At 36.5% G+C, this 22,715-nt stretch overlaps 2 protein-coding genes across 5 annotated transcripts; one reads left to right on the forward strand and one right to left on the reverse strand.

Annotated features, from left to right (window-relative positions):
* Nucleotides 1-14,975, forward strand: LOC109239796 (protein timeless homolog). 2 transcript variants are annotated; one of them, XM_019406389.1, is made up of 20 exons: nucleotides 1-286; nucleotides 743-895; nucleotides 997-1,156; nucleotides 1,376-1,694; nucleotides 4,507-4,644; nucleotides 4,761-4,953; nucleotides 5,056-5,183; nucleotides 6,128-6,337; nucleotides 6,649-6,815; nucleotides 7,590-7,668; nucleotides 9,082-9,738; nucleotides 9,836-10,203; nucleotides 10,542-10,658; nucleotides 10,735-10,839; nucleotides 11,608-11,850; nucleotides 11,927-11,995; nucleotides 12,100-12,324; nucleotides 12,621-12,725; nucleotides 13,512-13,619; nucleotides 14,518-14,975. In XM_019406389.1, exons 1-20 carry the CDS (start codon nucleotides 190-192, stop codon nucleotides 14,786-14,788), a joined length of 3,912 nt encoding a protein of 1,303 aa, XP_019261934.1. In that variant the 5' UTR covers nucleotides 1-189; the 3' UTR covers nucleotides 14,789-14,975. The 2 variants fall into 2 exon arrangements, with proteins under 2 accessions (XP_019261934.1, XP_019261935.1); XM_019406390.1 differs by having other exon boundaries at nucleotides 12,627-12,725.
* A 603-nt stretch (nucleotides 14,976-15,578) lies between these two features.
* LOC109239797 (G-type lectin S-receptor-like serine/threonine-protein kinase At5g24080) lies at nucleotides 15,579-19,990 on the reverse strand. 3 transcript variants are annotated; one of them, XM_019406391.1, is made up of 5 exons: nucleotides 19,665-19,990; nucleotides 17,380-18,746; nucleotides 17,087-17,267; nucleotides 16,547-17,000; nucleotides 15,579-16,244 (listed from the first exon to the last, which is right to left on the reverse strand). In XM_019406391.1, exons 1-5 carry the CDS (start codon nucleotides 19,919-19,921, stop codon nucleotides 15,906-15,908), a joined length of 2,598 nt encoding a protein of 865 aa, XP_019261936.1. In that variant the 5' UTR covers nucleotides 19,922-19,990; the 3' UTR covers nucleotides 15,579-15,905. The 3 variants fall into 3 exon arrangements, with proteins under 3 accessions (XP_019261936.1, XP_019261937.1, XP_019261938.1); XM_019406392.1 differs by having other exon boundaries at nucleotides 17,380-18,735; nucleotides 19,665-19,815; XM_019406393.1 differs by having other exon boundaries at nucleotides 17,380-18,800; nucleotides 19,665-19,737.
* Nucleotides 19,991-22,715: the final 2,725 nt, after the last annotated feature.

Below are 22,715 nucleotides of genomic sequence, written 5' to 3' on the forward strand. Positions count from 1 at the left end.
AAGCGCGGGAAAAACTTTCAGATACCCCTTTGGCGCCATAAAAAACCCTAAGACTTATTACTCATCAAGTTCGTAAAAGATCCACAATTTCTTCCAGAATTACCAGTCAAGCTTCACACCAGATCCTTTTTGACACCAATTATACCTGAATCGAGAAAGTCTACCTAAAAAAAAGAAGATTCATTATCAATGGAAGGGCTGTCAACGATATGCGCTGGCCTCGGAATCATTGAAGAGGACGACGATGCTAATCGAATTGGCTATTCCAAAGGAGAGTACTGCTTAGGTTTGTTCACCTTGCTTTCTACATTTTTATATTTCTCTTTAACTTTTTGTGGTTAATTGTGAAATGAATACATATGATCCACATACTCGATCTCAGCTAGTTTAGGATTGAGGTATAGGTGATTGATTAATTGATAAAAAGTTATCATCTTAAAATTAATCTGTTTTTCTAGCTTCATATTATTTTCTGTTAGTGTAGGGGCTGTAACGTTAGTAAATGGATGTCACGTTTTATGGTTTTGTCTAAGGATTTGAGTTACATACACTGACAATGTAATGAATCTTTCACACTATCAGTGTAATTTAACTGTTATAGAAGGTTATTTACCTTTATTTTAGGTTATCAGTAAATGTATTAAATAGAGTTACCTAGTAACCTGATTATGTTAATTCTTGTACACCGTTAGTGCATAAATTATATGTCTAATTGGTTATTTTTTATCCTGTTCCCTGGCAGATAATTTGAAGGATTTATTGAGGTTTTTAAGGCGAGATGACCCTCAAACAAGAGAAGTTTTCAAGCAAGTATGTAAATGGAATATTGTGGGCAAAGATTTGATTCCTATTATTGAGTACTGTCAAGATGACCGAAATCTGCTGTTAAATGCAGGTATCTTACTTTAGTTTATCGATTTCATTTTATATTGGTAACCATGAAATTTGTTGTTTTCATTAATTTCGTCTGCCTTTGCTCTCCATCTCATTTTACAGTAAAGGTTATGGTGTTTCTAACGATGCCCATTGATCCTACATCACATGACATACCGCAACAGATAGAGCTTCTTTGGGGAGTAAAGTCATCAATTACCTATAGTGATGCCGTGCCGGTGATAATGTCTCTCTTGGAAAGCCCATTGGAAAATTTGGCTTGGTAACTGCAATCATCTTCTGGCTTCATATCTTTGTTTGTGCATAAATATGTAAAATTCCTTTGAACAGATGTATAAAATTGGGCTGACATGTTATAGTCCTTTCATTGGCTTTGGTGTACTTCATATAAGAATGTTAATCTTATATATGATAGCTGCTTCTTCTTCATGAATTCATATGTTGTTAATCTGGTTACAAACTTGTCTCACTATGTTAACAGCGAGGCCTTCACAGAAGATGACTGGAAAATGGTGCAGTTGGTGCTTAGTTTATTCCGTAATGTTTTGGCTATTCAAGACATATCAACCCAGCAGAAATCTGGTGGTTCGATGACAGAATTTGCATTTCTCAGAGACAGGTTTCTAGAGCTCTTGTTTAAAGAGAATGTAATGGATGTCATCTTAGTTCTATCACAGCATGTTGGTGGCTCTTGTACCTATCTCCGTCATGATAATTTGCTTTTGTTGGAGACATTCTATTATATATTCATGGGTCAGCTGCCGGAGTTGATTGCTAAAGCACATCTCAAGGATGCAAAGGTTAGTTTTTTACAGTATCATTAATGGCCACTATTTGAGTCCAATTTTGTCTACTGTTTTCTGTTTTTATTTTTTTATATTTTCTTTTTTCCTTTTTTTTTTTTGCATTTCTACATAAAATTGTAATTTTGATTAGAGATAGAACTTTAAATTGGACTGATCTTGTTATGGCCAAAATGCTATATGAAAAGTGGGATATGCAGGAAATTTTGGTTGACAACACTTCCATGGAGAAAGAAAAAAGAGATGCTTTTTCTTTTTGCAAACATGTCATTTATACTAGTACACTTTTTTAACACCGTTACACAATTCAATTTTGGTGTTTGACATCCATTAAGAGCTGATAGGTACATTTGGACGTAGGGATATTTTCAATAAGATGAAACGGAGCACTCACCTAAATGATTTTTTATACAATCTTAATATTTTATTGATATCTAGGTATGATTTAGTAGGAGACGTTCTGAGAGATAAAGATGTTACACATAGAATCAAAATAGGATGGTTGAAATGGGGAAGTGGTACCAAAATGTTATGCGATAGAAGGATACCTATCAAAATGAAAAGCACTTCTTACAAAATGTTATGTAGGAGGATACCTATCGAAATAAATGTTGCATGTGTGAATATTAAGATTGATGTGCGGTCATACAAGATTATAAATGATTTCTTTAGGTAGAAGGTGCAAGTAGCACACATGGAGGATAATATGAGAGAAGGCTGGTTGAGATAGGTCGGTCATGTCCAACATCAGACTCCAAACACATTGATCCGTAGGTTTGAAAACATGGTGATTAAATATCTTAAAATGGGAAGAGGTAAATCTTAAATCATATAGAATGATTGTCTTAAATGACCTACAATCTCTAAGAATCCACGCATTCTTAGCACATATTAGGACATAATAAAAGAAAAAGATCCAAATAGATGATACAAATTAGTTGTGATTGAAGTATAGTTTGCTAGGAGTCTTTTAGTCTTGTTAGAGACTTGTATTCTAGTGGAAAATGTATAAAACTTGTAATAGTAGAGAATCTAAATCTTCAAATTTTGGATTGCTATGGAGCTAATGGAGCAACTTAATTATTTAAATTTATATAGCCGACCCCAACTAGCGGGGATTCGAGGCGTAGTTGTACTCATAGAAGATGAAAGATCTCCGAATTTTGTTGTCATGTCCTATTTAAGTTTTAAACATTGCTCCTGGGCATCAGTGAGGTGAAGAGACCGAATCTATAACTTTTTGAGAAGCATAACAAGGAATTATTGCTTTGCCTTGTGAGTTATATACTTATTGGCCTGTCTTTTCCTTTCTAATCATGAGAACTAAGAAGTTATTGTGTATCCCGAGACTGATAAGCAGTTCTAAGGCTGTATTGTGGTCCGGGCCCGGGCCTAAATGGGCCAAACGGGCCTGGGCTTAGGCGGGCCGGGCTGAGGCGGTCCCGGGCTTAACGGGACAAATGAGTGGAACCGGCCCACTGCGGTCCTAAGCCCACATGGTCCCGGGCTAAATGGGCCGTGCCCGCGGGCCTAACGGGCTTTTTCGTTCCGGGCTATTTTTTTTAATTTTTTTTTATCTAAGGTAATTTCTTGTAAACTATATATGTATATACTAATATAAATTGCTTATATATAGCTATATAAATATATATAGTATGTATAGTATGTATATATAATTATATATATAGTTTATATGTATTAGAGATATATATAGTGCCTTATATATATATATATATATATATATAAAGCTATTGATATAGTTCAAATTAAAGTTTACATTTAATACTTCAAATTAAAGTTCAATACCTTCAACATAATACTTCAAATTAATCTAACAAACTAGAACATTAAGCATAATACGTCTAATAATTTTAAAATAACACAAATTGTCTCAAATCAACTTAAAATCTTAAATACGAATGTCTGGAGAACGCACAAGACAACTCTTTATATGCCTCCTTAAAGAGCATGTGCCCTCCTTTCGACGACGAGTGTAGACTCGACCACAGTTCTTGCACTTTATTATGTAAACTGCTTCATTTTCTTCTACCACATTAAAGTGTTCCAAAACAAATGGGTGCAATCTAGAATCACCGGGCATGATTTAACTTGAATTAAGAATTTGAGTTTGAGAAATGAGAGATGAGTTAATACTTGAATACTTCAATTTGAGTTTGAGAAATGAGAGAGATTGATGAATTTGTGAGTAAAAATGAAAGAATGAGGGGTATTTATAGTTGAGAATAGGGAAAAAGTGTAATTATAAAAAGTTTGGGATTAAAACAATGTTTGAGGGCCAAATGGCTATTTTTGAAAGTGCCAAACGGCTAAAAATGCAGGCCAACAGCTACATTTTAAAATTCTGACCGTTGGCCCTTTTTAAAAAAAATTCTTTTTTAAAAAAAAAATAGCCGTTGGGCCCGGTTGAACTGGCCCAGGCCTGCCTGCCGGTCCCAGGCTCGCGGGCTTTTTGGTAAGGACCGGCCCACTGTGGGCTTTTGCATCACTAGAGACCGGGCCCGTTTGGCCCGCGGTCCCGGGCCGGTCCCGGACTGGGCCCGGACCAAAATACAGCCTTAAGCAGTTCAGCAGCATTTGGCCTTTAGAAGAAAATTCTTCCATTGTTAAGAATAGATTTAATGTTTGAAATTTTGGTGGAAGCCTTCATCAAGTAGAGCACATATGCTTTTCTGCAAGCTTTTTTGATGCTTTTTCTAAGCCGGACTAGTTCATATTGTGAAGAAGCTTTTTTAAGACAGTTGGTCCCCCTTCTCTGGTTTCTGATTCATAAGTTGATTTTGTTCATCAGGTGGATGAAGATAGTGATATTTCAATTAACTCTCTCAAAGATATAATGGAAGAAGAACGTGAAAAGAGAAAAGTTATCAGACAACGAAACCTGGGTTGCTATTCTCAGTTCAGTGGAACTTTTACACGGTTTTCCCTGGTAATTTATCCTCCCGAATAAAGAAATGCTATTTTCTACACTAGGACTGATGGTGTACTAGGTTTTAATAAATGGTAGTTTGTAATAGTACTAATGTTAACCTTTTAATTTAACAGGATGGTTCTAAAACTTTAATTAAGGGCAATCCTTGCTCCGTTTCTCATGACCCCTTGATAATAGCTCACAAGAAGCATCGAGGTCCGGCAAAAAGGACCGTGTGGGACCAAGGAAGACTACCAGCAACCAAGAACAAGATTCTAAATTTGCTTTATGATTTTATTAACCAGTTCCTAGGAGGGGGATACAACGGTAAGATATGTGGTTAAATGATGCATCTGCTTTTGCTTTGTTTGCTTCTTTCTTTCTTTCTTTCTTTCTTTCTTATGGCACTACTCATTTTTCTATTCTCAGTTCTGATGCAGTCAGTTCGTGATGACATTGAAAAAGAACATCATGCTATTCAGAATAGCGATATTCTTATTTTCTTTCAGGTTGCTCAATTTGTTACTTCTTTTCAGTACCACAAGTTTTTGAATCAGGTAAGCAACGTTCTGTGCAAGTGATGTTGCATGGTTTGGGTGTGTCTGGATATCTGTAAATGTGCTCCATACAGTTACTCTTATCCTCCCTCTTTAATAGTTACTGCAGTTGCTAGAAACTGAGAGAAAATAATTAAGTTTGGGCTTACTTGCTCTGAGGAATATTTACATTTTGAAGCATTTGATCAGCTTTCTATGATCTCCAGTGATGCCTGACTGTTTAAACGGGTTTCGATTCCAAACTTGTCAACAAGTAGGGAAATATTTTTGTTACCGGACGGTGAAAACCCATCTAACAGAGCAAATTTAGGCCCGGGATACGTAGTATTATGTTGTGGGTTAAAACGAATTTAGGACAGTTATAATGTGGATCCTGAGTCCTTTCACGTTATTGATCAGATTTTGAATAGTTAGTGACATTTATTAATTCATTTAATCATTTGTAATCAGTAAGGAGTTGAACTAATAAAATCATTATGCAGTGAAATTTTTGCATTGGGAAGTTTGACTGAGCAGTCAACGGCTAATGTTTGCTATAGAGAGAATGCATACGCATTTACCAGCTAAACAACTTTTGTAGACCCCTCTTTCATTTGTAGCAAGCTTCTTGAATCATAATCATCATTTCTGGATAATACTAGTTTGCTGATCTATGTCCAAATATGAAGCTATCTAGAATGTGGAGAAGTAAGATATTCATACTCAGAACATTGGGTATCTAATTGTAACAACTTAGGTCTGGTGTCTGATTATTAGAGTTGAAACACTTAAAAGAGAAGTGTGAAGATGTAATAGTAAATGGTACTGGCTCTTGGAAAATTCTTTGTCGAACTAATTATGTGCTTTTCTTTTTTGTTGGAATTTCAGTAAGTAGTTTCCATTTACCTTGTTTTATCCTTGTCATCCCATATCTCAATCTTCTCTTGATTCTCTTACTTGATCAGCCTAACGAAGAAGCTGATACCCAAGAACCGATGGATTCTAGAACTGATAGCACATGGTTCAGAGGTTGTATATGTGGTCCTATTGCCGAGTCTTTAAATGAATCAATGTTCCAGCTGGTTCTTTTGAGATGGCGCTATTCACTTGAGACCTTGAAGGAGACAAACGATCGCAAATTTCTCTATGTGGCAGGATCTCTTATGAAAACTATGGTGATCATGACTTTCCTCAAAGTTTTGTCTTTCCTCTTGGTTTAGTTTAGCGTTTAATGTTGAAGAAAAGCATGAGATGCTTCTGTATGGTCAAACAGGTCTAATATGCATATTGTAGGAGATGGATTCATAGAACAAAATAAAATGAGATTTGTCACACCTCTAGCAGTACCCAGTGTTTCCCAGCCCAAAAGCTGTTATTTATGATGCTTCAATATCAGCTTCAGCTTAAGGATTTTTTTAGTATGTTTGGTGTTATGATATGAATCGAACTTTGGGATCCTTCTCTGACTACTGTTTTTGGTTGGCAGCTTCTTATGCTGGAGATGGTGCTTAAGCAGTCTCCTGAAGATTCCAAGGAGCATCAAACAGCTCGAATCCTTCTTTACAAGTTATTCTACGATCAAACTGATGAAGGGATGACCCAGTTTCTCTTGAACCAGATCAAATCGTTTGATACCCATAAGCAAGCGAAAAGGTCTCCCTTCTAGCTCACAAGTTTTTTTTTTTAAATGATCTGTATTAATGAACTATATCATTCCTGAAATTAGGATAAGTGGTTAGGGGATGCAGTAAATGTGATGCCTCAGCCAAGTTCATTAGTGACATCCAGTATTGCATTATGGATGAAGAGCAAATCAACTTATAATTTATTAGGTGGAAAAGCTTAGCTTGATGTTGAAGCCAATTTCTGCAAATAGACAGAGGGATTAGCTCATTGAAGATCTTAATAGGTGTTACGCAGTGAAGGATACTCTTATTTTGAATTAATATATTCAACTGCCATAGTAAAGCCATCTTTGTGGATAAAATATGCTGCAATAGTTTGCTGGACTCTGCTCAAATACTTGCTTTCATTTCTAACCTTCTGGTGAAGCAATATCGGGTCTGTTCATAACAGTTTAAACTTTAAAATATAATTCCTTGTTGATAACTACTATAAATTTTTTGATCCATGTCAGAAAAGCTTTATTCTAGAATTTTCTTAGCTGCAGAAAACTTTACGTAGAAACTATAAACCATGTTTTGACGAAGGGTCTATGAGATAAGTTTGTTTGTTGGCTTCTAAATTCCACTGTACCAAGCATAAAATCATGTCAGCATGAATCAAAATGCACTTTTTGCTGTTTTTTGACTACCTGCAATTTATCAGGTTAATGCAATGTTGTTTGTGTGATTGGCCAAAAAGGATCTTTAACCTTGAAGCCTATATAATCTTCTCTTGCTAATATTTCAAATCTATTATTGCCAGTTACCTTGCTGATTTGGTAGAAATTATCAATTTAGTTATAAAGCTGATGGAGAACCTTCAAGCACGTGGTTCATTAAGGGTATTCCCTGATAACTTTTGTATTTGAATTTTTCATTAAGAAATAAATTTTGTTTTTATTTCTAAGGAATTTTATATTTGTTATCTTGAATGATTCAGTCACTTGTAATGAAACTTCAGCCTCTCTACCTGCATAAGGTAGGGGTAAGGTCTGTGTACACACTATCCTTTCCGGAATAGTGGCATGTTGTTATTGTAATCAAACTTCAAATGCTCATATTCTCCAGAAGATACTTACTAAGTAGATGTTTGTATGAAGTGAAAAACTTAATCGGAGAAAAAACACCTTGTTTGGATTTGAGAGAGATCGTATGAGTGCTCATTCAGTCAGATCTACATTCTGCAGTAAAGATATAATGGAGAAGTGAACCACAACAAGATAGCAGCAACCTTGACCCATGTTCTCTATATCTAAAGTAAAGCCGTTCCTTTATTTTTATATGATAGATTTGGACTTGTGTGTCTAGAGAGTAAAAGAGAAGGTTTATGGGGTAAATTTGGAGTTCTGGAGAGGTGTGGCATTTAGGTTCTAGACTATTACCGATTCACATGTCAGCTCTTTTTGAATGGAAGCAACCTTATGTAAAGGGGATGAACTAAAATAGTTTCGATTGTTTTTGGATGGTGCATCTCTGGCTAACTCTTTTACTCTAGACCTGAATGTCTCAAGTTGGATTTGGAATATATTGAGTCATGCACTTAAGGACACGTTTGTGCGTGTATATATATAGTAAGTGTGTATTTATCAATTTATTTACAGTGGGGAAGCGGGAGATATAGGACATATGAGTGATGATTTTTCTACTGTTAGTCTCAGAAATTTCTATTGTTAACCAGTGTTAATATGCTCGCAATGATACTTTAGCTTTACTGAGTGAAAAATTCTGGTCCTTTAGCTTAAGGAAATTCTTATCTTAGTACCACACTTTGTGGGGATGAATTACTTGGGAGCACAATTGAAGGCATATTCTGAATCTCAGTTCTTTTGCGCTCAAAGGAGCATTACAAAGAATTATGCTTAGCTACCTTGTGTAGAAATACTGAAGCTGAATTTAGTCGTAACGTTATGTATCTGCAGTAGTGGTGTCACCAAAAGCGAATGAAATAGAGAACATTCGACATGTGTCCTTATTTTGAATGACTCTCTCATGTCTCATGTAAGGAATGCTTGTTTCCCCAACCCCATTCCCCCATCATCCTACCAATACAATAGGGAATGATATATATGAAGAATCATGTTTGTTATCTTGCTATGTCAGAAAAAGCGCATAAGTTTGGCTCAGTATGCCCACAGCAGGATCTATATTTCATTAGTGCTTTAAGTTCCATGGATGCTAAATATAGTTTATCCGACGACAATTTTTTGCTTCAGCAACTGACATCTATTGATTTAAAAGGATTTATTTTTTTGTAGATTTCCAAAAAGTTGAGGAAGAAACGACCGAAGACAACAGTTACAGTTGACAAGAAGGATAATGATGAAATGACTAGAGATTCAGCCTCCTTTGGGATAGGTTTTGGCGGCTCTAGTCATGAATCTATAGATACCAGATTGGCTCACAATGGAGAAGATGCCATAGACTCCAATAAGGTTGATGAAGACACGGGTTGTACCACGGTGAACGAAGATCAAATGGTTGAGAGTACTGATACAGCTCAAAATAATGCTGCAGGCTCTGGATGTGAAAAGTCAAACAATCTTCATGCAGGTGGAAAGGGAGAAGAAAATATCACAGTCGTAGATAAGCTTAATCATCCTGTATCTCTTGAAACTAAGTCAGGAAGACACCAGAACTCTGTGCCGGAGACACAACAAAAACTTTCTAATGATGTTAATGACGAGTATGATCAAGGCAGAGATGATTCTTCTGGTGATGAAAATGTGTTAACTGCGGAAGATGATCTCAAGATATCTGCCTTGGTCTCTGCTCTTGCAAACAACTCCACCATTCACAACCTCTGTTGGTTGCTAAAGTATTACAAGAGCAACTCCATTATTACAAATAATTATGTGATATGCATATTACAAAAACTATGCGATGATCTCGAACTTTCGCCCATGCTATACCAGGTAATTTATTGAAAACTTTATGTTTCTATCTGAAACAAGATTAATGTGAAGCTTAAGTAGCAGATCTCATTTTTAATATTTTCTGCTTGATATACAGCTATCTCTCCTCACCACATTCTATGACATTCTAGAGGAGCAGAAGTCAAGGCCTTGCAGAGAATATGAGAACATTGTCTTCTTTTTGACAAACTTAGTTAGGAGAATGTTGCGCAAAATGAAGAGTAATCCCCTACTTTTCATAGAGGTTCTCTTCTGGAAATCTCGTAGAGAGTGTCATTATCTCAATTGTGATTCCATGCTAAAGGAGCTATCTCAATTTAAGAAAGATGGTAAAAATAGTTCCGGTGTTTCCATGACTGGTGAAATTGGCTCATCTGAAGCAAATGGATGGATCCGCCGAAGTATAGCTGATGCCCTTGGTGATGATGAAGCTGATTTTCCATTACCTTTTTCAGAGGCTGTCAGGTAAGATGTTTGCACTAATACTGGAAGGGTGCTATTGTGGTTTGCTGAATGCCATAGTGCTTGAATCAAAGAAACCAAGAATGTCATATGTTGAATTCTGTATTATTTAGACTGAATTTATTTTGGTGACAGACCTCATAAACTTAATCCAAGTTTTTGGATCATCAATTGTTTGACTTCTAATTTTGGAGATATTCTCTTTTTCTGACATTGATCATTCCTACTAAAAGAAAGTTAAAATAGCATTTGACAGTGTTGTAGGTCTTTTATTGTTAAGATAAAGTGCCAAGTCAACTTTTTTCCTCCAACAGAATCTTTTAATTCAGTGCTGTTCGCAGAAACAACACAGAGGTCACAAATAGGAGTAACCAAAGTTTGCTAGAGAGAGAGGAAAGTCCTACATCAATTTCAAATGATGGAAATGATGTGATGAATCAGAAACGACATTTGGAAAAGTATGATCCTCATTCATGCTTTTTTTCTCTTCTTGATTTCACAGTATAGCCATCTTTATTGTTTTTCTTATTGCAGACAGGAGCAGTCAGCTGAACAAGAGTCTCAGAGGGAACCTAAAAGACGAAAACTACAAGCTCTTAATGATGAGTTACGACGGAAAGTCGAGCAACTCTTTGAGAGGTACGTATATATAATTTTATTATTTGCGTGTTTGAAACCCTCTTTATCCTACAATGATAAAATAGAAGTGTGCACATACCTCGAGTGCACCAGATTAGCTCCCAAGTCTGCGTTGCCCTGTAACTGGTTGAATCTCTTTTGGAAGTGTTTGTGATAAGTTAAATTAGGCCGTAGATCTGGGAATTGTGGAGTAATAATATTGTCTGAAGGGTGGCATGCCGCATACCTACACATGTCATTGGTTGTAAAAATAAGATCAAGAAGAGATCTAAGTTCGTAAATGTGTATTCTACTATCTACTCATATTGTTTCACAAATGATGAGCCTTTTCTTACTCTCTTCCTGACTATTCTATAAATGTCTTCTGTTAATGATGTTCTCTATGCTCTAAATATACCTCTGATGTTGCAAAAATTTGATCTTTTAGAATAGGTATTGCTATCTCCAGCTTACATTTGTCTTTCCTCGGGCAACACCATCCCAAAGCAATTGGTTGTGAAATCGGCATTAGAGTTTATCTTTGGAGGACTACTTCCCCCTCCATTAACTTTTCAAGGTCTACCAATCTTGTCAGTGAGAAACAGACCTGGCACACTTCTATTATTAGCAGACTGCATGTTTCATGATAAAGGATACAACAGCAACCAAAACATTTGACTCAAACAATGAAAACTGCAAACTGCCATTTCCATCATTCTTTCAATCAATATTCTATATTGGTTCCACTCTTTGTTCTGAAGCATCTGATTTTTTTTGTTTGATTTCCAGGTATAAAGATAATCAAAATTGTTGTGATCTCATTGCGGAAGCCCTTGATCCAGATGGAAAGATTTCACCTCTCCAAATTTCCAGGACACTTAAACAGTTAGGATACAGAATCCCACGGAGGAAAAAGATAGTATATGCTAGTGCTCCTGACAAACCTGGGAATGAAGAAAAAGATCTAGAAAGTGATATCAGACTTCAAAATTCAGATATACTAGAAGAGGGTACTTCACAGAGAAGGCATCTGTAAGTGTCTGTTTAAAGCAATTGTGTTTATATGTTTCATGAACATGATTTAAATATTCTTGCTGTTCATTCTCAGGCACACTAGAAAGAGAGTGCAGGCATTTAGTCAGGAGCAGGAACAGAAGATCAAAGATTTGTTCGAGCAGTGAGTTCAATGAATAAGAAAGTGATTTTTTTGTGAGACATTTGCTTTCATAAATCTGTTCCTTATATCTAGGCTAATAATATGATGTGGTTTTACTATGAAAGGTTTAAAGATCACAAGAGGTGCAGCCACATGATTGCCAATGCACTTGATCCTGAGGGAACTTTATCTGCAGCTAAGATTTCACGAAAACTTAAGCAACTTGGCCTGTATGTCCCCAAAAAGAAAAGGTTAGAAACCAACCTGCAATTGATGGATGAAGCAGGTGATGCTTCTAAAGAAGGTTCAGACAACTCTGGTGATGAAACTTTGTTATCAATGAGAAGAAGGTATGATTAAGTTTGCAGATACTATTACTTGTACTCTCTGTTCTCCCTGATTCAGCATTTTTTTTGAAAAATAGTGGCAGAAGATATTCTAATGATACCTTTTCCTTCTCTCATCCTGCGTTGGGTTGTGATGTTACTGAATAGCATGTAAGATAGAAGATAAAAAGCACTATAATCTTAGCAATGAACATTATCATCCATCTTGCTAAGAGAGATGTTTTGGATGAACGGTAAACACGTTGAAATTACTGTGCTCCCACCAAATACTTGATAAGGGCTTTCATTGTTTTATGGAGTTTCAGGAGCAAATATCAGGGAAAAGCTAGCACTTCTGAAGGAAGAGAGAACCTGAAATCATCAGAAGTTGAGTCTGATGATGAATTGCTGACCTCGCTATTGACGTATGTTTTCATATGCCTTCTCCTCCTCCTCCTCCCTTTATACAAATATCATTTCTACATTACTTTGAACATGTTATTTGTTTGAGAATCAACAAACACAGTCTTTGTGGACATCCTTCTCCCTTTCTTACTGCTTTAGATGGTGGATTTATTCTGATTTATGTTTATAAAAGATAACACAATCCTTGATTATTAAGTGAAGGTAGCCGTGGGTCAAACCTCTAAGGCACTTTAGAGTTTCTGTTTAACTTTTGATAGAAATATCCCAATTTGCATGGTACAACCAAAGTTGCACGAATGTATGTAGGCTGGTCCATTTATTTACAATCTGTAAAGGTGAAAAAGTCAAGTAGGGAGGTGTACTGCATTGGTTGTTGGAGTACAGTTTCCGAATGGCCAGGTTAATATACAAGTGTTTACAGTGTAATTACTGCAACAATTCCTTCATGCGGTTGTCTCAGGTCCATAGTTTGTTCGAATCAAGATCTTCACCAATTCAAAGCATCAAAATTACCTATTTGACTTGTCCTATTCATTGACTTGAAGCTTGAATGTGGTCTAAGCTAAGGTCATGCTCCACATTTTTAGGATGGGAAGGAGGCATTTTCATTGGACAAGTTTGGGTTTCTTTACATGAACCGACTTTGTCATGGGGATTACAAAATCTTGTGTAGACTGTAGATTTCGCTGAGTTGGTTTATGAAGCATCCTAAATTACATTTGTCTTTCTTTCAGTAGTAAAATTACTATAAATATTGCAATGAATTATAATGTTATTTGATGCAGAAAAACTCAAAAAGCTGTTCCACAGCATGACGGGAAGCTAATTGTAAATTCAAGGAAGATCAGCAGCGAAGGTGACATTGAAGACAAAGATACTTATGACTCAGAGAGGTAAACTGTAGTTATGTTGTTATTGATGTCACCTTTTCCGGCACCACGATTGATAGTGCATGTCTGCCATTAGTATGAGCCTCTTATATAGTCACTCACCCTATCTTATTTGCTCTTTTGGAAGCCCTCTTTTTGCTTAGGAACTTTACAGAACTACTATGCCAGTTCTGTGTCCCCATTGAGTATGAGCCTCTCATAAAATCACTCACCTCATCCCTATTTCTTCTAGGGATCTTTCTCTATTTTCTGGAGAATTTTTAAAACTACTATGCCATCTTTCTTAGGCTTCTGAGCTCTTTTTGCCATCCTCGTCCACTTTCCTAAATTGCATCGCTTACTTCCTGTTATTTTTCTTAAACCAAGTTTTGCTATCTAACTACATTCACAACAGTGTAGAAGTAGGCTGTCTTGTTTTATTTTTGGTCTAAATAAGAATTTTTGAATGAGGTAGGAGACCTGATAGATTTTATAGGTAGCTTGTAGTTAGCTGTTACATCAGGTGCTCTTCTAATGCTCTTTTCGAGTTGTACATACTGTTATCAGCACTAACCTGGTGCTGATTTATTATCAAAATAGAAATTGTTACCTTTCGCAAAAAAGTAGGCTGTTTCTGTTTGAATTTATCATAAAGACGGCGTCAGGCATATATAGCTTGATATTTAAGCATTGTCAATTGATAACATACAATCTAGGGACCATTAATGTCTGACAATTACTTTCTATTTTCTCCGTTGGGCTCAGTTGGATTGCAGCAACAGCATTTCCGATATAAATAGTTTTCTTGCTATTTACATATTAGGACTTATTTTCCGCAAAAAAGCATCTCATGAATTTAGATCCATTGGCATTGAGTTATTGACAACTTAACTAACATGATGTTAACGTCTGGCATTTCAAGGGGAGAGCTTGATCAAGCTACTGCAATGGAGGAGGGTACAGAGATTAATAATACTGCCTCAGACGATAATGTTGATGCTGGAAACCTAACGACTGACTATAGCAGTGACCAAGATGTTCCTCCTGTCAATCAGGCCGATCAGCAATTGCATAACAAATTACATTCTGAATTGACTGATTTGGAAGATGATGATGCTTCACTTGAAGCCCCTGGTACTAGTGTATCGAGAAGGCGGCTGAGGATGGTCATTGATATGGAGGAAGATGATTAAATCATAGTCCGCCCGTCTCAGTAGCTTGTGGTCGACTAAGTGTAAATTTTTGAAGTATCTAAGATTGGTTGCTTGTGTAGATGAATGTCGAGCGCAGTCAGTGTTTTACTTATTCTAAAGGTGGAGAAACATCACAAATTTTCTTATAAGGTCCTTTAGAAGTATAATAGTAGAGTAAGCTTATTCCTTTTTTGTGCTAATAATTTTCTTCAAATTTTTGTTGCTAAATCAACTCACGAAAATGAAACGTCCAAAGTCTTTATATTTAACATACTAGTCTTAACTGGCTAATATCAATTTAATTTCGTGTTCACTCAACTATTATAATAAGATTAACTAGCGTCTTTATGTAAAATAAATCTATTAACATCCTGAAGCAAGATTGGCAACAGACCTAGCATTTTAGATTAAATACAGATACTGATATCACATGGAGTATGAATTTCGACCGTCACACCTGTACTTAATTAGTTGTAGCACAATTACACAGCCATAATTTAACCTAGTCATCACAACAACAAAAAAGCAAAAAGAAAAAAGAAAATCTCTGCCCGTATCAAATTTGGCCCAGTCTTAGTTAAACCTATCTATTAATGGACTATAGTTCAATAATCAGATATGATTATTTTAATGCAACAGTATGTGGCCTCTCTATTTTAAAATTTTGGGACAAGACTTCATAATTGCTGCTTCAGACAGAATTTAATGCATATTACACTATGCAGTATTCACCAGCAACGGATCTCACAAAAATCTGTCAAACACTCGAACCATTACAGCTTGCCACACAAATTTAAAGTGCATAGAATATGATTGAAATTCAGAAAAGTACAGTCCCTTAGGGGTACTCTATGTCTGGGCAAAAAAATACACTCAAACTGGTCATGCAAAATTCTCTGCAAATTTTGCTACATATGTATATTTTACTTGAAATGCACAATTTTGTTAGCTCTTGCAAAAACTTATTATTTCTCTTATGAAATGTTTATTATTCGTTGATGGACTTAAAGCTTATGCTATAGAAGCTGACATCAAGCTATTGGCTTATTTGAAACATCAATGGTTTTACATTTACATAATCCTAACAAAACTTCCTATTCCATTCAACCTTTTTTAACTATCTAGGTGACATTGTGGAGTAACTGCATGTAGCATTAGATGATGGTTGAGTAGTAATAGTAAAGGAGCTGAATTGATTGAGCTCCCTTTTCATAGATCTGTATACATGATCTAAGCCTTCTTCTATTAGCTCTAAAACTGTCTGTGGCATTGGAGGCATATTAATGTCAACTGATCCTTCCAACATCTTCACCACTTCCCCCATCGTAGGCCTCGTCGAAACTTCATCCTGAATACACCAAAAAGCTACCATTAAAGCTCTCATTACCTCTTCTTTTTCGATTGCTTCTTCAAGTCGTCTATCAACAACTTTTTCTGGCGTTCCTTCGCTCATTTCCTGAAAAACAAATAAACAACTTGTTTGGCCCTTTCAATACTTACAATTTTAAAAAAGGGAAATCTATGATTCATATAAAGGGAATTGCCCGTTTCCTTTAGAGTTTACGTTTTTTGCACTATCAGATCAAGTTGACCTACATCAACATGTAATTATTTTTTAGCCTGATATGATACCTTGGAAAATAGAGTAATAACCTGCTATAATCGGTTAAATTGCACCAACAAAGTAAAAATGATTTACACGGTCAGTGTATATAACTTAAACTCTTCTCTCTTTATCATAATTGATCAAGTGAGTACCTTGTAAGCCCATCCAGGGTAAAAGAAGTCCTCAGCATCACAAGTCATATCAAGATTTCTCCGGCCACCAACAATTTCTAGCAGCAGCATACCGTAGCTGTAAACATCAGCTTTTACAGTTATGGGTCGGTTGCTGACCCACTCGGGGGCTAAATAGCCTCTGGTTCCTCGGACCATAGTGACCACATGGGAATGCTCTCTCCCCATCAATTTAGCTAGTCCAAAATCAGAAACTTTGGGACAGAAATTCTCATCTAAGAGTATGTTCTCTGGCTTGATGTCGCAGTGTATGATTCTGTTCCTGCATTGCTCATGAAAATAGGCTATCCCTTGTGCAGTAGCAATGGCTATGCGAAAACGTGTAGGCCAAACTAGTAATCTATCTCGGTTACTATATGAATGGAATATCCACTTGTCCAGTGAGCCATTTTTCATGAACTCATACACTAGTAGCCTGTTAAAAGAAAATGCTCAGTTCATACTTACACATCTAAGTTGACACAATGCAACCATCAAATTACAATGAAATGAGTTACTTACCTTCGTGTTCCCTCAGAACAGTATCCGCATAGACGAACCAAGTTCATATGATGCATAGAGCCAATGGTGTTGACCTCTGTTATAAATTCCTGTTCCCCATGAGGTAAAACTTTGCCAAGCTTCTTTACAGCGATCAATGTTCCATCTCCAAGGCTTCCCTTGTATACACTGCCAAATCCACCTGTCAAACTTAACATTGTTACTTGTTATGATAAAACCTCCTTTAATCTATTGGAAAACCAATTGTCTTGGTTTTGATTTCCTGTGGTTCTGAATAATAGTCATGTCTTTACCTGTTCCAAGTAACTCAGAAAAATTGTTAGTCCGGTGTTGCAAGTCACGGTAGCTGAAACTAATCGGAGCTCCTGATAAGATCAAAGAGCCCTCAAGAGCTCTCTTTAAGGATCTTTTTCTATGGATATTGATATATAACAGACAACCGAGCAGCGCGATGAGAACTGTCATACTTAGGACTATAGGAAGTATCAAAACTTTATCGCGTGTACTCTGCGATTCGTCTGATGAATTCCCAGTTTGTTTGTCACCACTCACTCCAAATGAGCCATTAGCCTCAGCCTTCACGAATAGAGTTGAGCCAGGATCCTCGAATCCACCAAATTCCAAGTTTCTAAGGACCCAACAGTAAGGCTTTTCCTCACTAAGACCATAAACAGAAGCAACACAATCACAATTTGATAAGCAAGCATTCCCACATTTGGACACTGACTCTATATCACTATAATTTGCTATAACAGATGATCCTGAGAAATAGTAAGCAGTTTGTTGAACTGTAGAAATCTTGAACTGGGAAGTCAAATTTTCATGATGAGGTCCACATTTCCTTGTCAATAAAGAATTTACAGAACACGAGATATCGTTTCCCACCTTAGAAGTGCCTGGTAAGCATGTGCAAGAAGCATTCGTTTTACTTCTGTCTAAATTACAAATCCCATTGCCACAAATTCCAGCAATGCCACATGGATTGGACACAGCAGCCCACTCTGCAACCCATTGCCTCGATCCATTCACATCGTTGTCCCATCGATACAAACGTAGATTTCCATTACCCTCAAGAATTAACCTTCTCAAAACAGATGCTCTAGTCCAATCATTAGATTGATTCACAGCCGAGAATAGCCCTCCATAATCACCATCATTCTTGTACACATAAACTGCTCCATCCGAAGACGATCCATAAACCATACCAAAGCTTCCAGCTTTGTCCAAAACTGCAACAACATCTCCTGTCACATTTGATATATCAGGTCCTGACCAGTAAGAATAATTGCTATACAATTCAGGCGACATATGATAGGACTCGGGCACATTGTAGGTCAATGCAAGGTTTAATGAGGTGGGCTGCTGCAACATTTTTAACGTGTAATAACCTCCGGGGGAAGGCGATTTTGATGATGTTAGTTCTACTGACACTGTTAAAGGTTGGCCAGGTAATAGAGTATCTGATGGATGTGAAAAGCTCTGCCATACAATGCTTAGGTTGTCGGCGTAGAGAATGAAGTTGCCATTTTCAGACATGACAGCCGTCTCAATGCCAGCTTCTGAGGTGTTTGATGCCCATACAGTGGTGCCTCTGTCCATCAACATGAGATTTCCAGTGTTGTCGAACTCCAAAATTGCGTCTCTGGTGACTGGAGAGTTTCTATTTAGATGATGAACACAAAATGAAAGGGTTGGCCAAAAAGTTTATATATACCTGCAAAAGCTTTAGTAAAAACTAGAGATGGAGGAATACATTCTGCCTTTTTCCAACTAAGTCTAATATAAGAATAACATCTCTAAAGAACCTACCATTCAAACTTATGTTTACATGTTAAGACTTAAGCATTTTGATGAAATTCTAGTTCCATCTAACATTCTCTGTTTCTTGCCCCCTTTTTTAAGAGAAAGAAACCTGGACTACTTCACGTTGGGAAAGAAATAACGAGGCGTTAAACTTCTATACACTAACAATATAAAAAGTTTTACACAAGGTCACCTAAGCGATAACTACAAGCAATCGTCCATAAATGTGAAATTAGTAACTTTTAGTTTTTGGATGGTTGTTACCAATTGTATTGTTTCGTATTGTTACTTTAAATAGAATGTTGTTTTAGTTGTTACTTAAATTTTATTGTCTTTATGTAACAACGAAAAGTGTCACTTTTATGTAATGATTGATTAGGTGCGGTCGCGTTGTTGCCTTATTTTTTCTCTCATCTTGCACTTCCTTATAATAAAATAATCTTTTTTTTTATCTTTTAGCCTACCTTTTTATATAATAATTCTACTTCGTACCCTATATTTTCTTTGTAATATTGTAAGTTTATTTTACGTAATATCATGAAACGACATCAAACAATACAATCTTTCCAGATGTTGTATTCATAAAAACAATACAATACAAGATAATACGATACATCATGAAAGAATATGTAACAACCATCCAAAATGCTATAACAAGTCAAAAGATTAGTATATATAAGTTAAATCCTTAACTACGAGTTAAATCATGCACGACTTGAAGTAATAAGTTGACAAGCATTACAACTTAATGGACAAATTAAGTAGTTAAACTTACATGCTAGGTGACCAAACCAATGTGCGATCCCCTGGAAGTTGCGCAAACCAAATAGACAACTGATATTGATCATGTGATTCTGCTGTTGGTGTGAAGCCAAATGCAAAAGTTTTATTGTCAGAAAACCATGCTTTGTTCTCTTTAGCTAACAATCTTGAACCCAAAACAACCCTACTTGACTCAATGCAGCACCAAAGCTCTGCTATAAACAGCAAGAGCATTAAGGCCAAAGCAGAGGAGAGTAAGCCTGGAGCCATATGGCATTAAGTTGGAATTCTATTTCAAGAAAATCAGCTTCACTTAGAATAAGCATTTGGGTTCTATATATAATTAATAATGTCAAGAGAGGAAGAATGTCAATTAAATTTGGAGTCGAAGAAAAGTAGGAGATATGAACACGTGGACAATGGTGGGTGAGCTACAACGTTGAAAAATGACCAAAATTCTTGGATGTTTTGGTCGGTTCTGGCATTTAGCGGCACGTGTTTACTCAGCTTCTTTGTTGCTTTCAGCTATAAATCGACCAAATTGCCAAACTTTTAAAGCTGGAGAGCAGCTATTCTTGTTTTCACACTTCCTCTACCAGCATATAAAGGATAATTTAGAAGCAAATTCAAAATTTAGAAATGTTATGATTTTTGTATATACATATTTTTGTGACAACTCACCCTAAATAGGCATTCTTCACTTCCTGATCTTCAATGTTTGACTCTCAAAGAGTACGGATAAAATTGTGGGCTACTTTTTTAGCTTTCGTCTATTGACTATAACATTGAAAGCAATATATAGGACGGGGCTATTTTAGCTATTCTGTCAACACCTAACAATAAAGATTCGTAAAAAGGTTGTTTATCTGGACAAGTAACTTTAACAACCTGGAAATTTGGATTGTGACGATGAGGACAGTGAGAGAACAGTTTCTATACATCAATCTACGGGGCCGTTTGATGTTACTAATATGACAGTCTATTTCTGTTTATTTAGCAGGGTTACGTGATAACTGTTCATACGGATATTATTCCACTTCTTTAATTTAGGTTTCTATAATCTATATAATTTGCATTTTCATTTTATTCTTCAGGATTTGCCTTTAATTAGGTCTTAATTTCTTACAAAACATAAAATGATGGATTTATAAATATATACATAAATGTGATCATTCAATTTGTATATTCAGAAGTCAACTCGAGTTAGAGGTGAATCTAGAATATTTAGTTTATGGGTTCTGGACTATAATTTATTTTACTTACTGGGTTCTAAATAAACTTTTTATACATATTCAATAAATTATTTAACACATTAGATTTGAGCCAAAGCTAATGGGTTCTGCAGAACCCGTGACTATAAGGCTGGCTCCGCCCTTGACTCCAGTTCTCTGTTTCAAGTAAAGCAGGGACGGATCTATCATACATTTTATATGAACACAATAGTTTTGGCTGGAATTTTGACATATGTGTTAAAAACATTCACTAAATAAGTACAAATTATATATTTTGAACCTACTAAATCAAATGTAGGTTGTATTAAAATCCTGAACTTGAACCATAATGTTTAAACCATAAATCCGTCTCTTTAATTAATATGGCATATTAAAGAAGAGTACTTTTACTACATTAAATATACATAGCTTATTCGCAAAATTCTTTTCTTTACTTGACATATATATCCAGTTAAAAATCTCAATGTAATTAAATGAAACGGACATAGCTGCAAAATTTCGAGGGTAGAAATATTTCTCCTTCCCAAAATTTACTATACTTCTTAACAAAACTATTCGAGAGAAAAGACCACTTTAATTGAAGCAGCAGTTGGTGCCTAAGGTGAACTGATCATGAGATCAATTTGTATACGGCTGAAATCGGGGATAAGGCACCCCCAATTTCCACGTGGATCAAACAAAGTAAGAGCATGAATATATCAGATCGAAATCGAAGCTGTAAACTCTTTGTATCGAGGCCCGCCATCGGACTTGATAAAACGACGCACCCCGGACTCGGGGCGAGTTCTGAGACTTCGGAAAGCGCAGAACGATTGAGGGCGACCGATAGAGGGCCGTGACATCCGCAACCAACCGGATATCACGGCGTGGATCTCGCGTGGTTATGGATCAGTAATTAACAAGGGAGGAATTTTTTTACCTTTAGACTTATATTAGGGGGTGAAACTCTCCTACTATATAAAAGGGAAGTTTTTTCTTTGATAGGACACATTGTAACACGCATATCAAGGCAATACATATTCATTTTTCTGCTTTATAGCTAAGTTCTTATTTTACATCTGTTCTTTATTCACGATTGACTTCGAACCAAGGGTCCGATCGAGGGCAAAACTACTGTTCAACCTAAATTCGAGTCTGGCCGTAACATTACAATTGGTTTGATCACTCATTTATTCTTTAACTCGTTTATCTAATATTCTTGATTATTTGTGTTGAATCAATCCACATATCCTTAATACAACGTATAAATTCAGTTGTTATCCATTTTAAGGGTAAATAATTTAGCGCCTACCGTGGGGCTAAGAATAATAGTGGTGATTGATACAAATCTCCATAACACAATGTATTTTACGCTTGTTCTTTAAAGTCTTAATTTCAGGTCAGTTTAAAAATATCAAATTCTCAGTCTGCCCACTTGAACGTTGACGTTGAGTCTGGCCATCATGGCGAAAACAACAATCTGGTGCCTAGCAATGAAGTACCTCTTGCTGACCCCAATGGAGTCCTAGTTGCCGATCTGGTCAATGCTAACTCACAGGTGGCCATCGATGTCAACCTCCCGACTGATCTCGAAAACAGCATTCGCGGGGACCCCGACCAACGGCTCGAGAAGTGCCCGAAGGCGAAGGCGATGGGGTTAGACTACAGTTAATCTTCGGTTGCATGCTCAACATGCGACAATAGCACAACTGCAGAATCAGAGCCATGCTCCTAGAAGAGTTGAGCCCGAACCGTCCCGGGAGAACATCCGAAGGAATGGGTAGATCACCGAGAGGCCAGGTGAAGCTGAGTCAGGGGTCAATCCCGAAATAATGAAAATGCTTGAAGCATTA

This window comes from Nicotiana attenuata, unplaced genomic scaffold (assembly GCF_001879085.1).
Source record: "Nicotiana attenuata strain UT unplaced genomic scaffold, NIATTr2, whole genome shotgun sequence".
NCBI classification, from domain to species: domain Eukaryota; kingdom Viridiplantae; phylum Streptophyta; class Magnoliopsida; order Solanales; family Solanaceae; genus Nicotiana; species Nicotiana attenuata.

Bases quoted from the DNA above. Each gene is read 5' to 3' on its own strand.
- LOC109239796 (XM_019406389.1), top strand. From the start codon at position 190: ATGGAAGGGCTGTCAACGATATGCGCTGGCCTCGGAATCATTGAAGAG. The intron at 1,157-1,375 runs GTAACTGCAATC...CTATGTTAACAG, and splicing joins CCATTGGAAAATTTGGCTTG to CGAGGCCTTCACAGAAGATG. The intron at 5,184-6,127 runs GTAAGCAACGTT...TTACTTGATCAG, and splicing joins ACCACAAGTTTTTGAATCAG to CCTAACGAAGAAGCTGATAC.
- LOC109239797 (XM_019406391.1), bottom strand. From the start codon at position 19,921: ATGGCTCCAGGCTTACTCTCCTCTGCTTTGGCCTTAATGCTCTTGCTG. The intron at 17,268-17,379 runs GTAAAGACATGA...TAAGTTTGACAG, and splicing joins TTCTGAGTTACTTGGAACAG to GTGGATTTGGCAGTGTATAC. The intron at 17,001-17,086 runs GTAAGTAACTCA...TTCTTTTAACAG, and splicing joins TGTTCTGAGGGAACACGAAG to GCTACTAGTGTATGAGTTCA.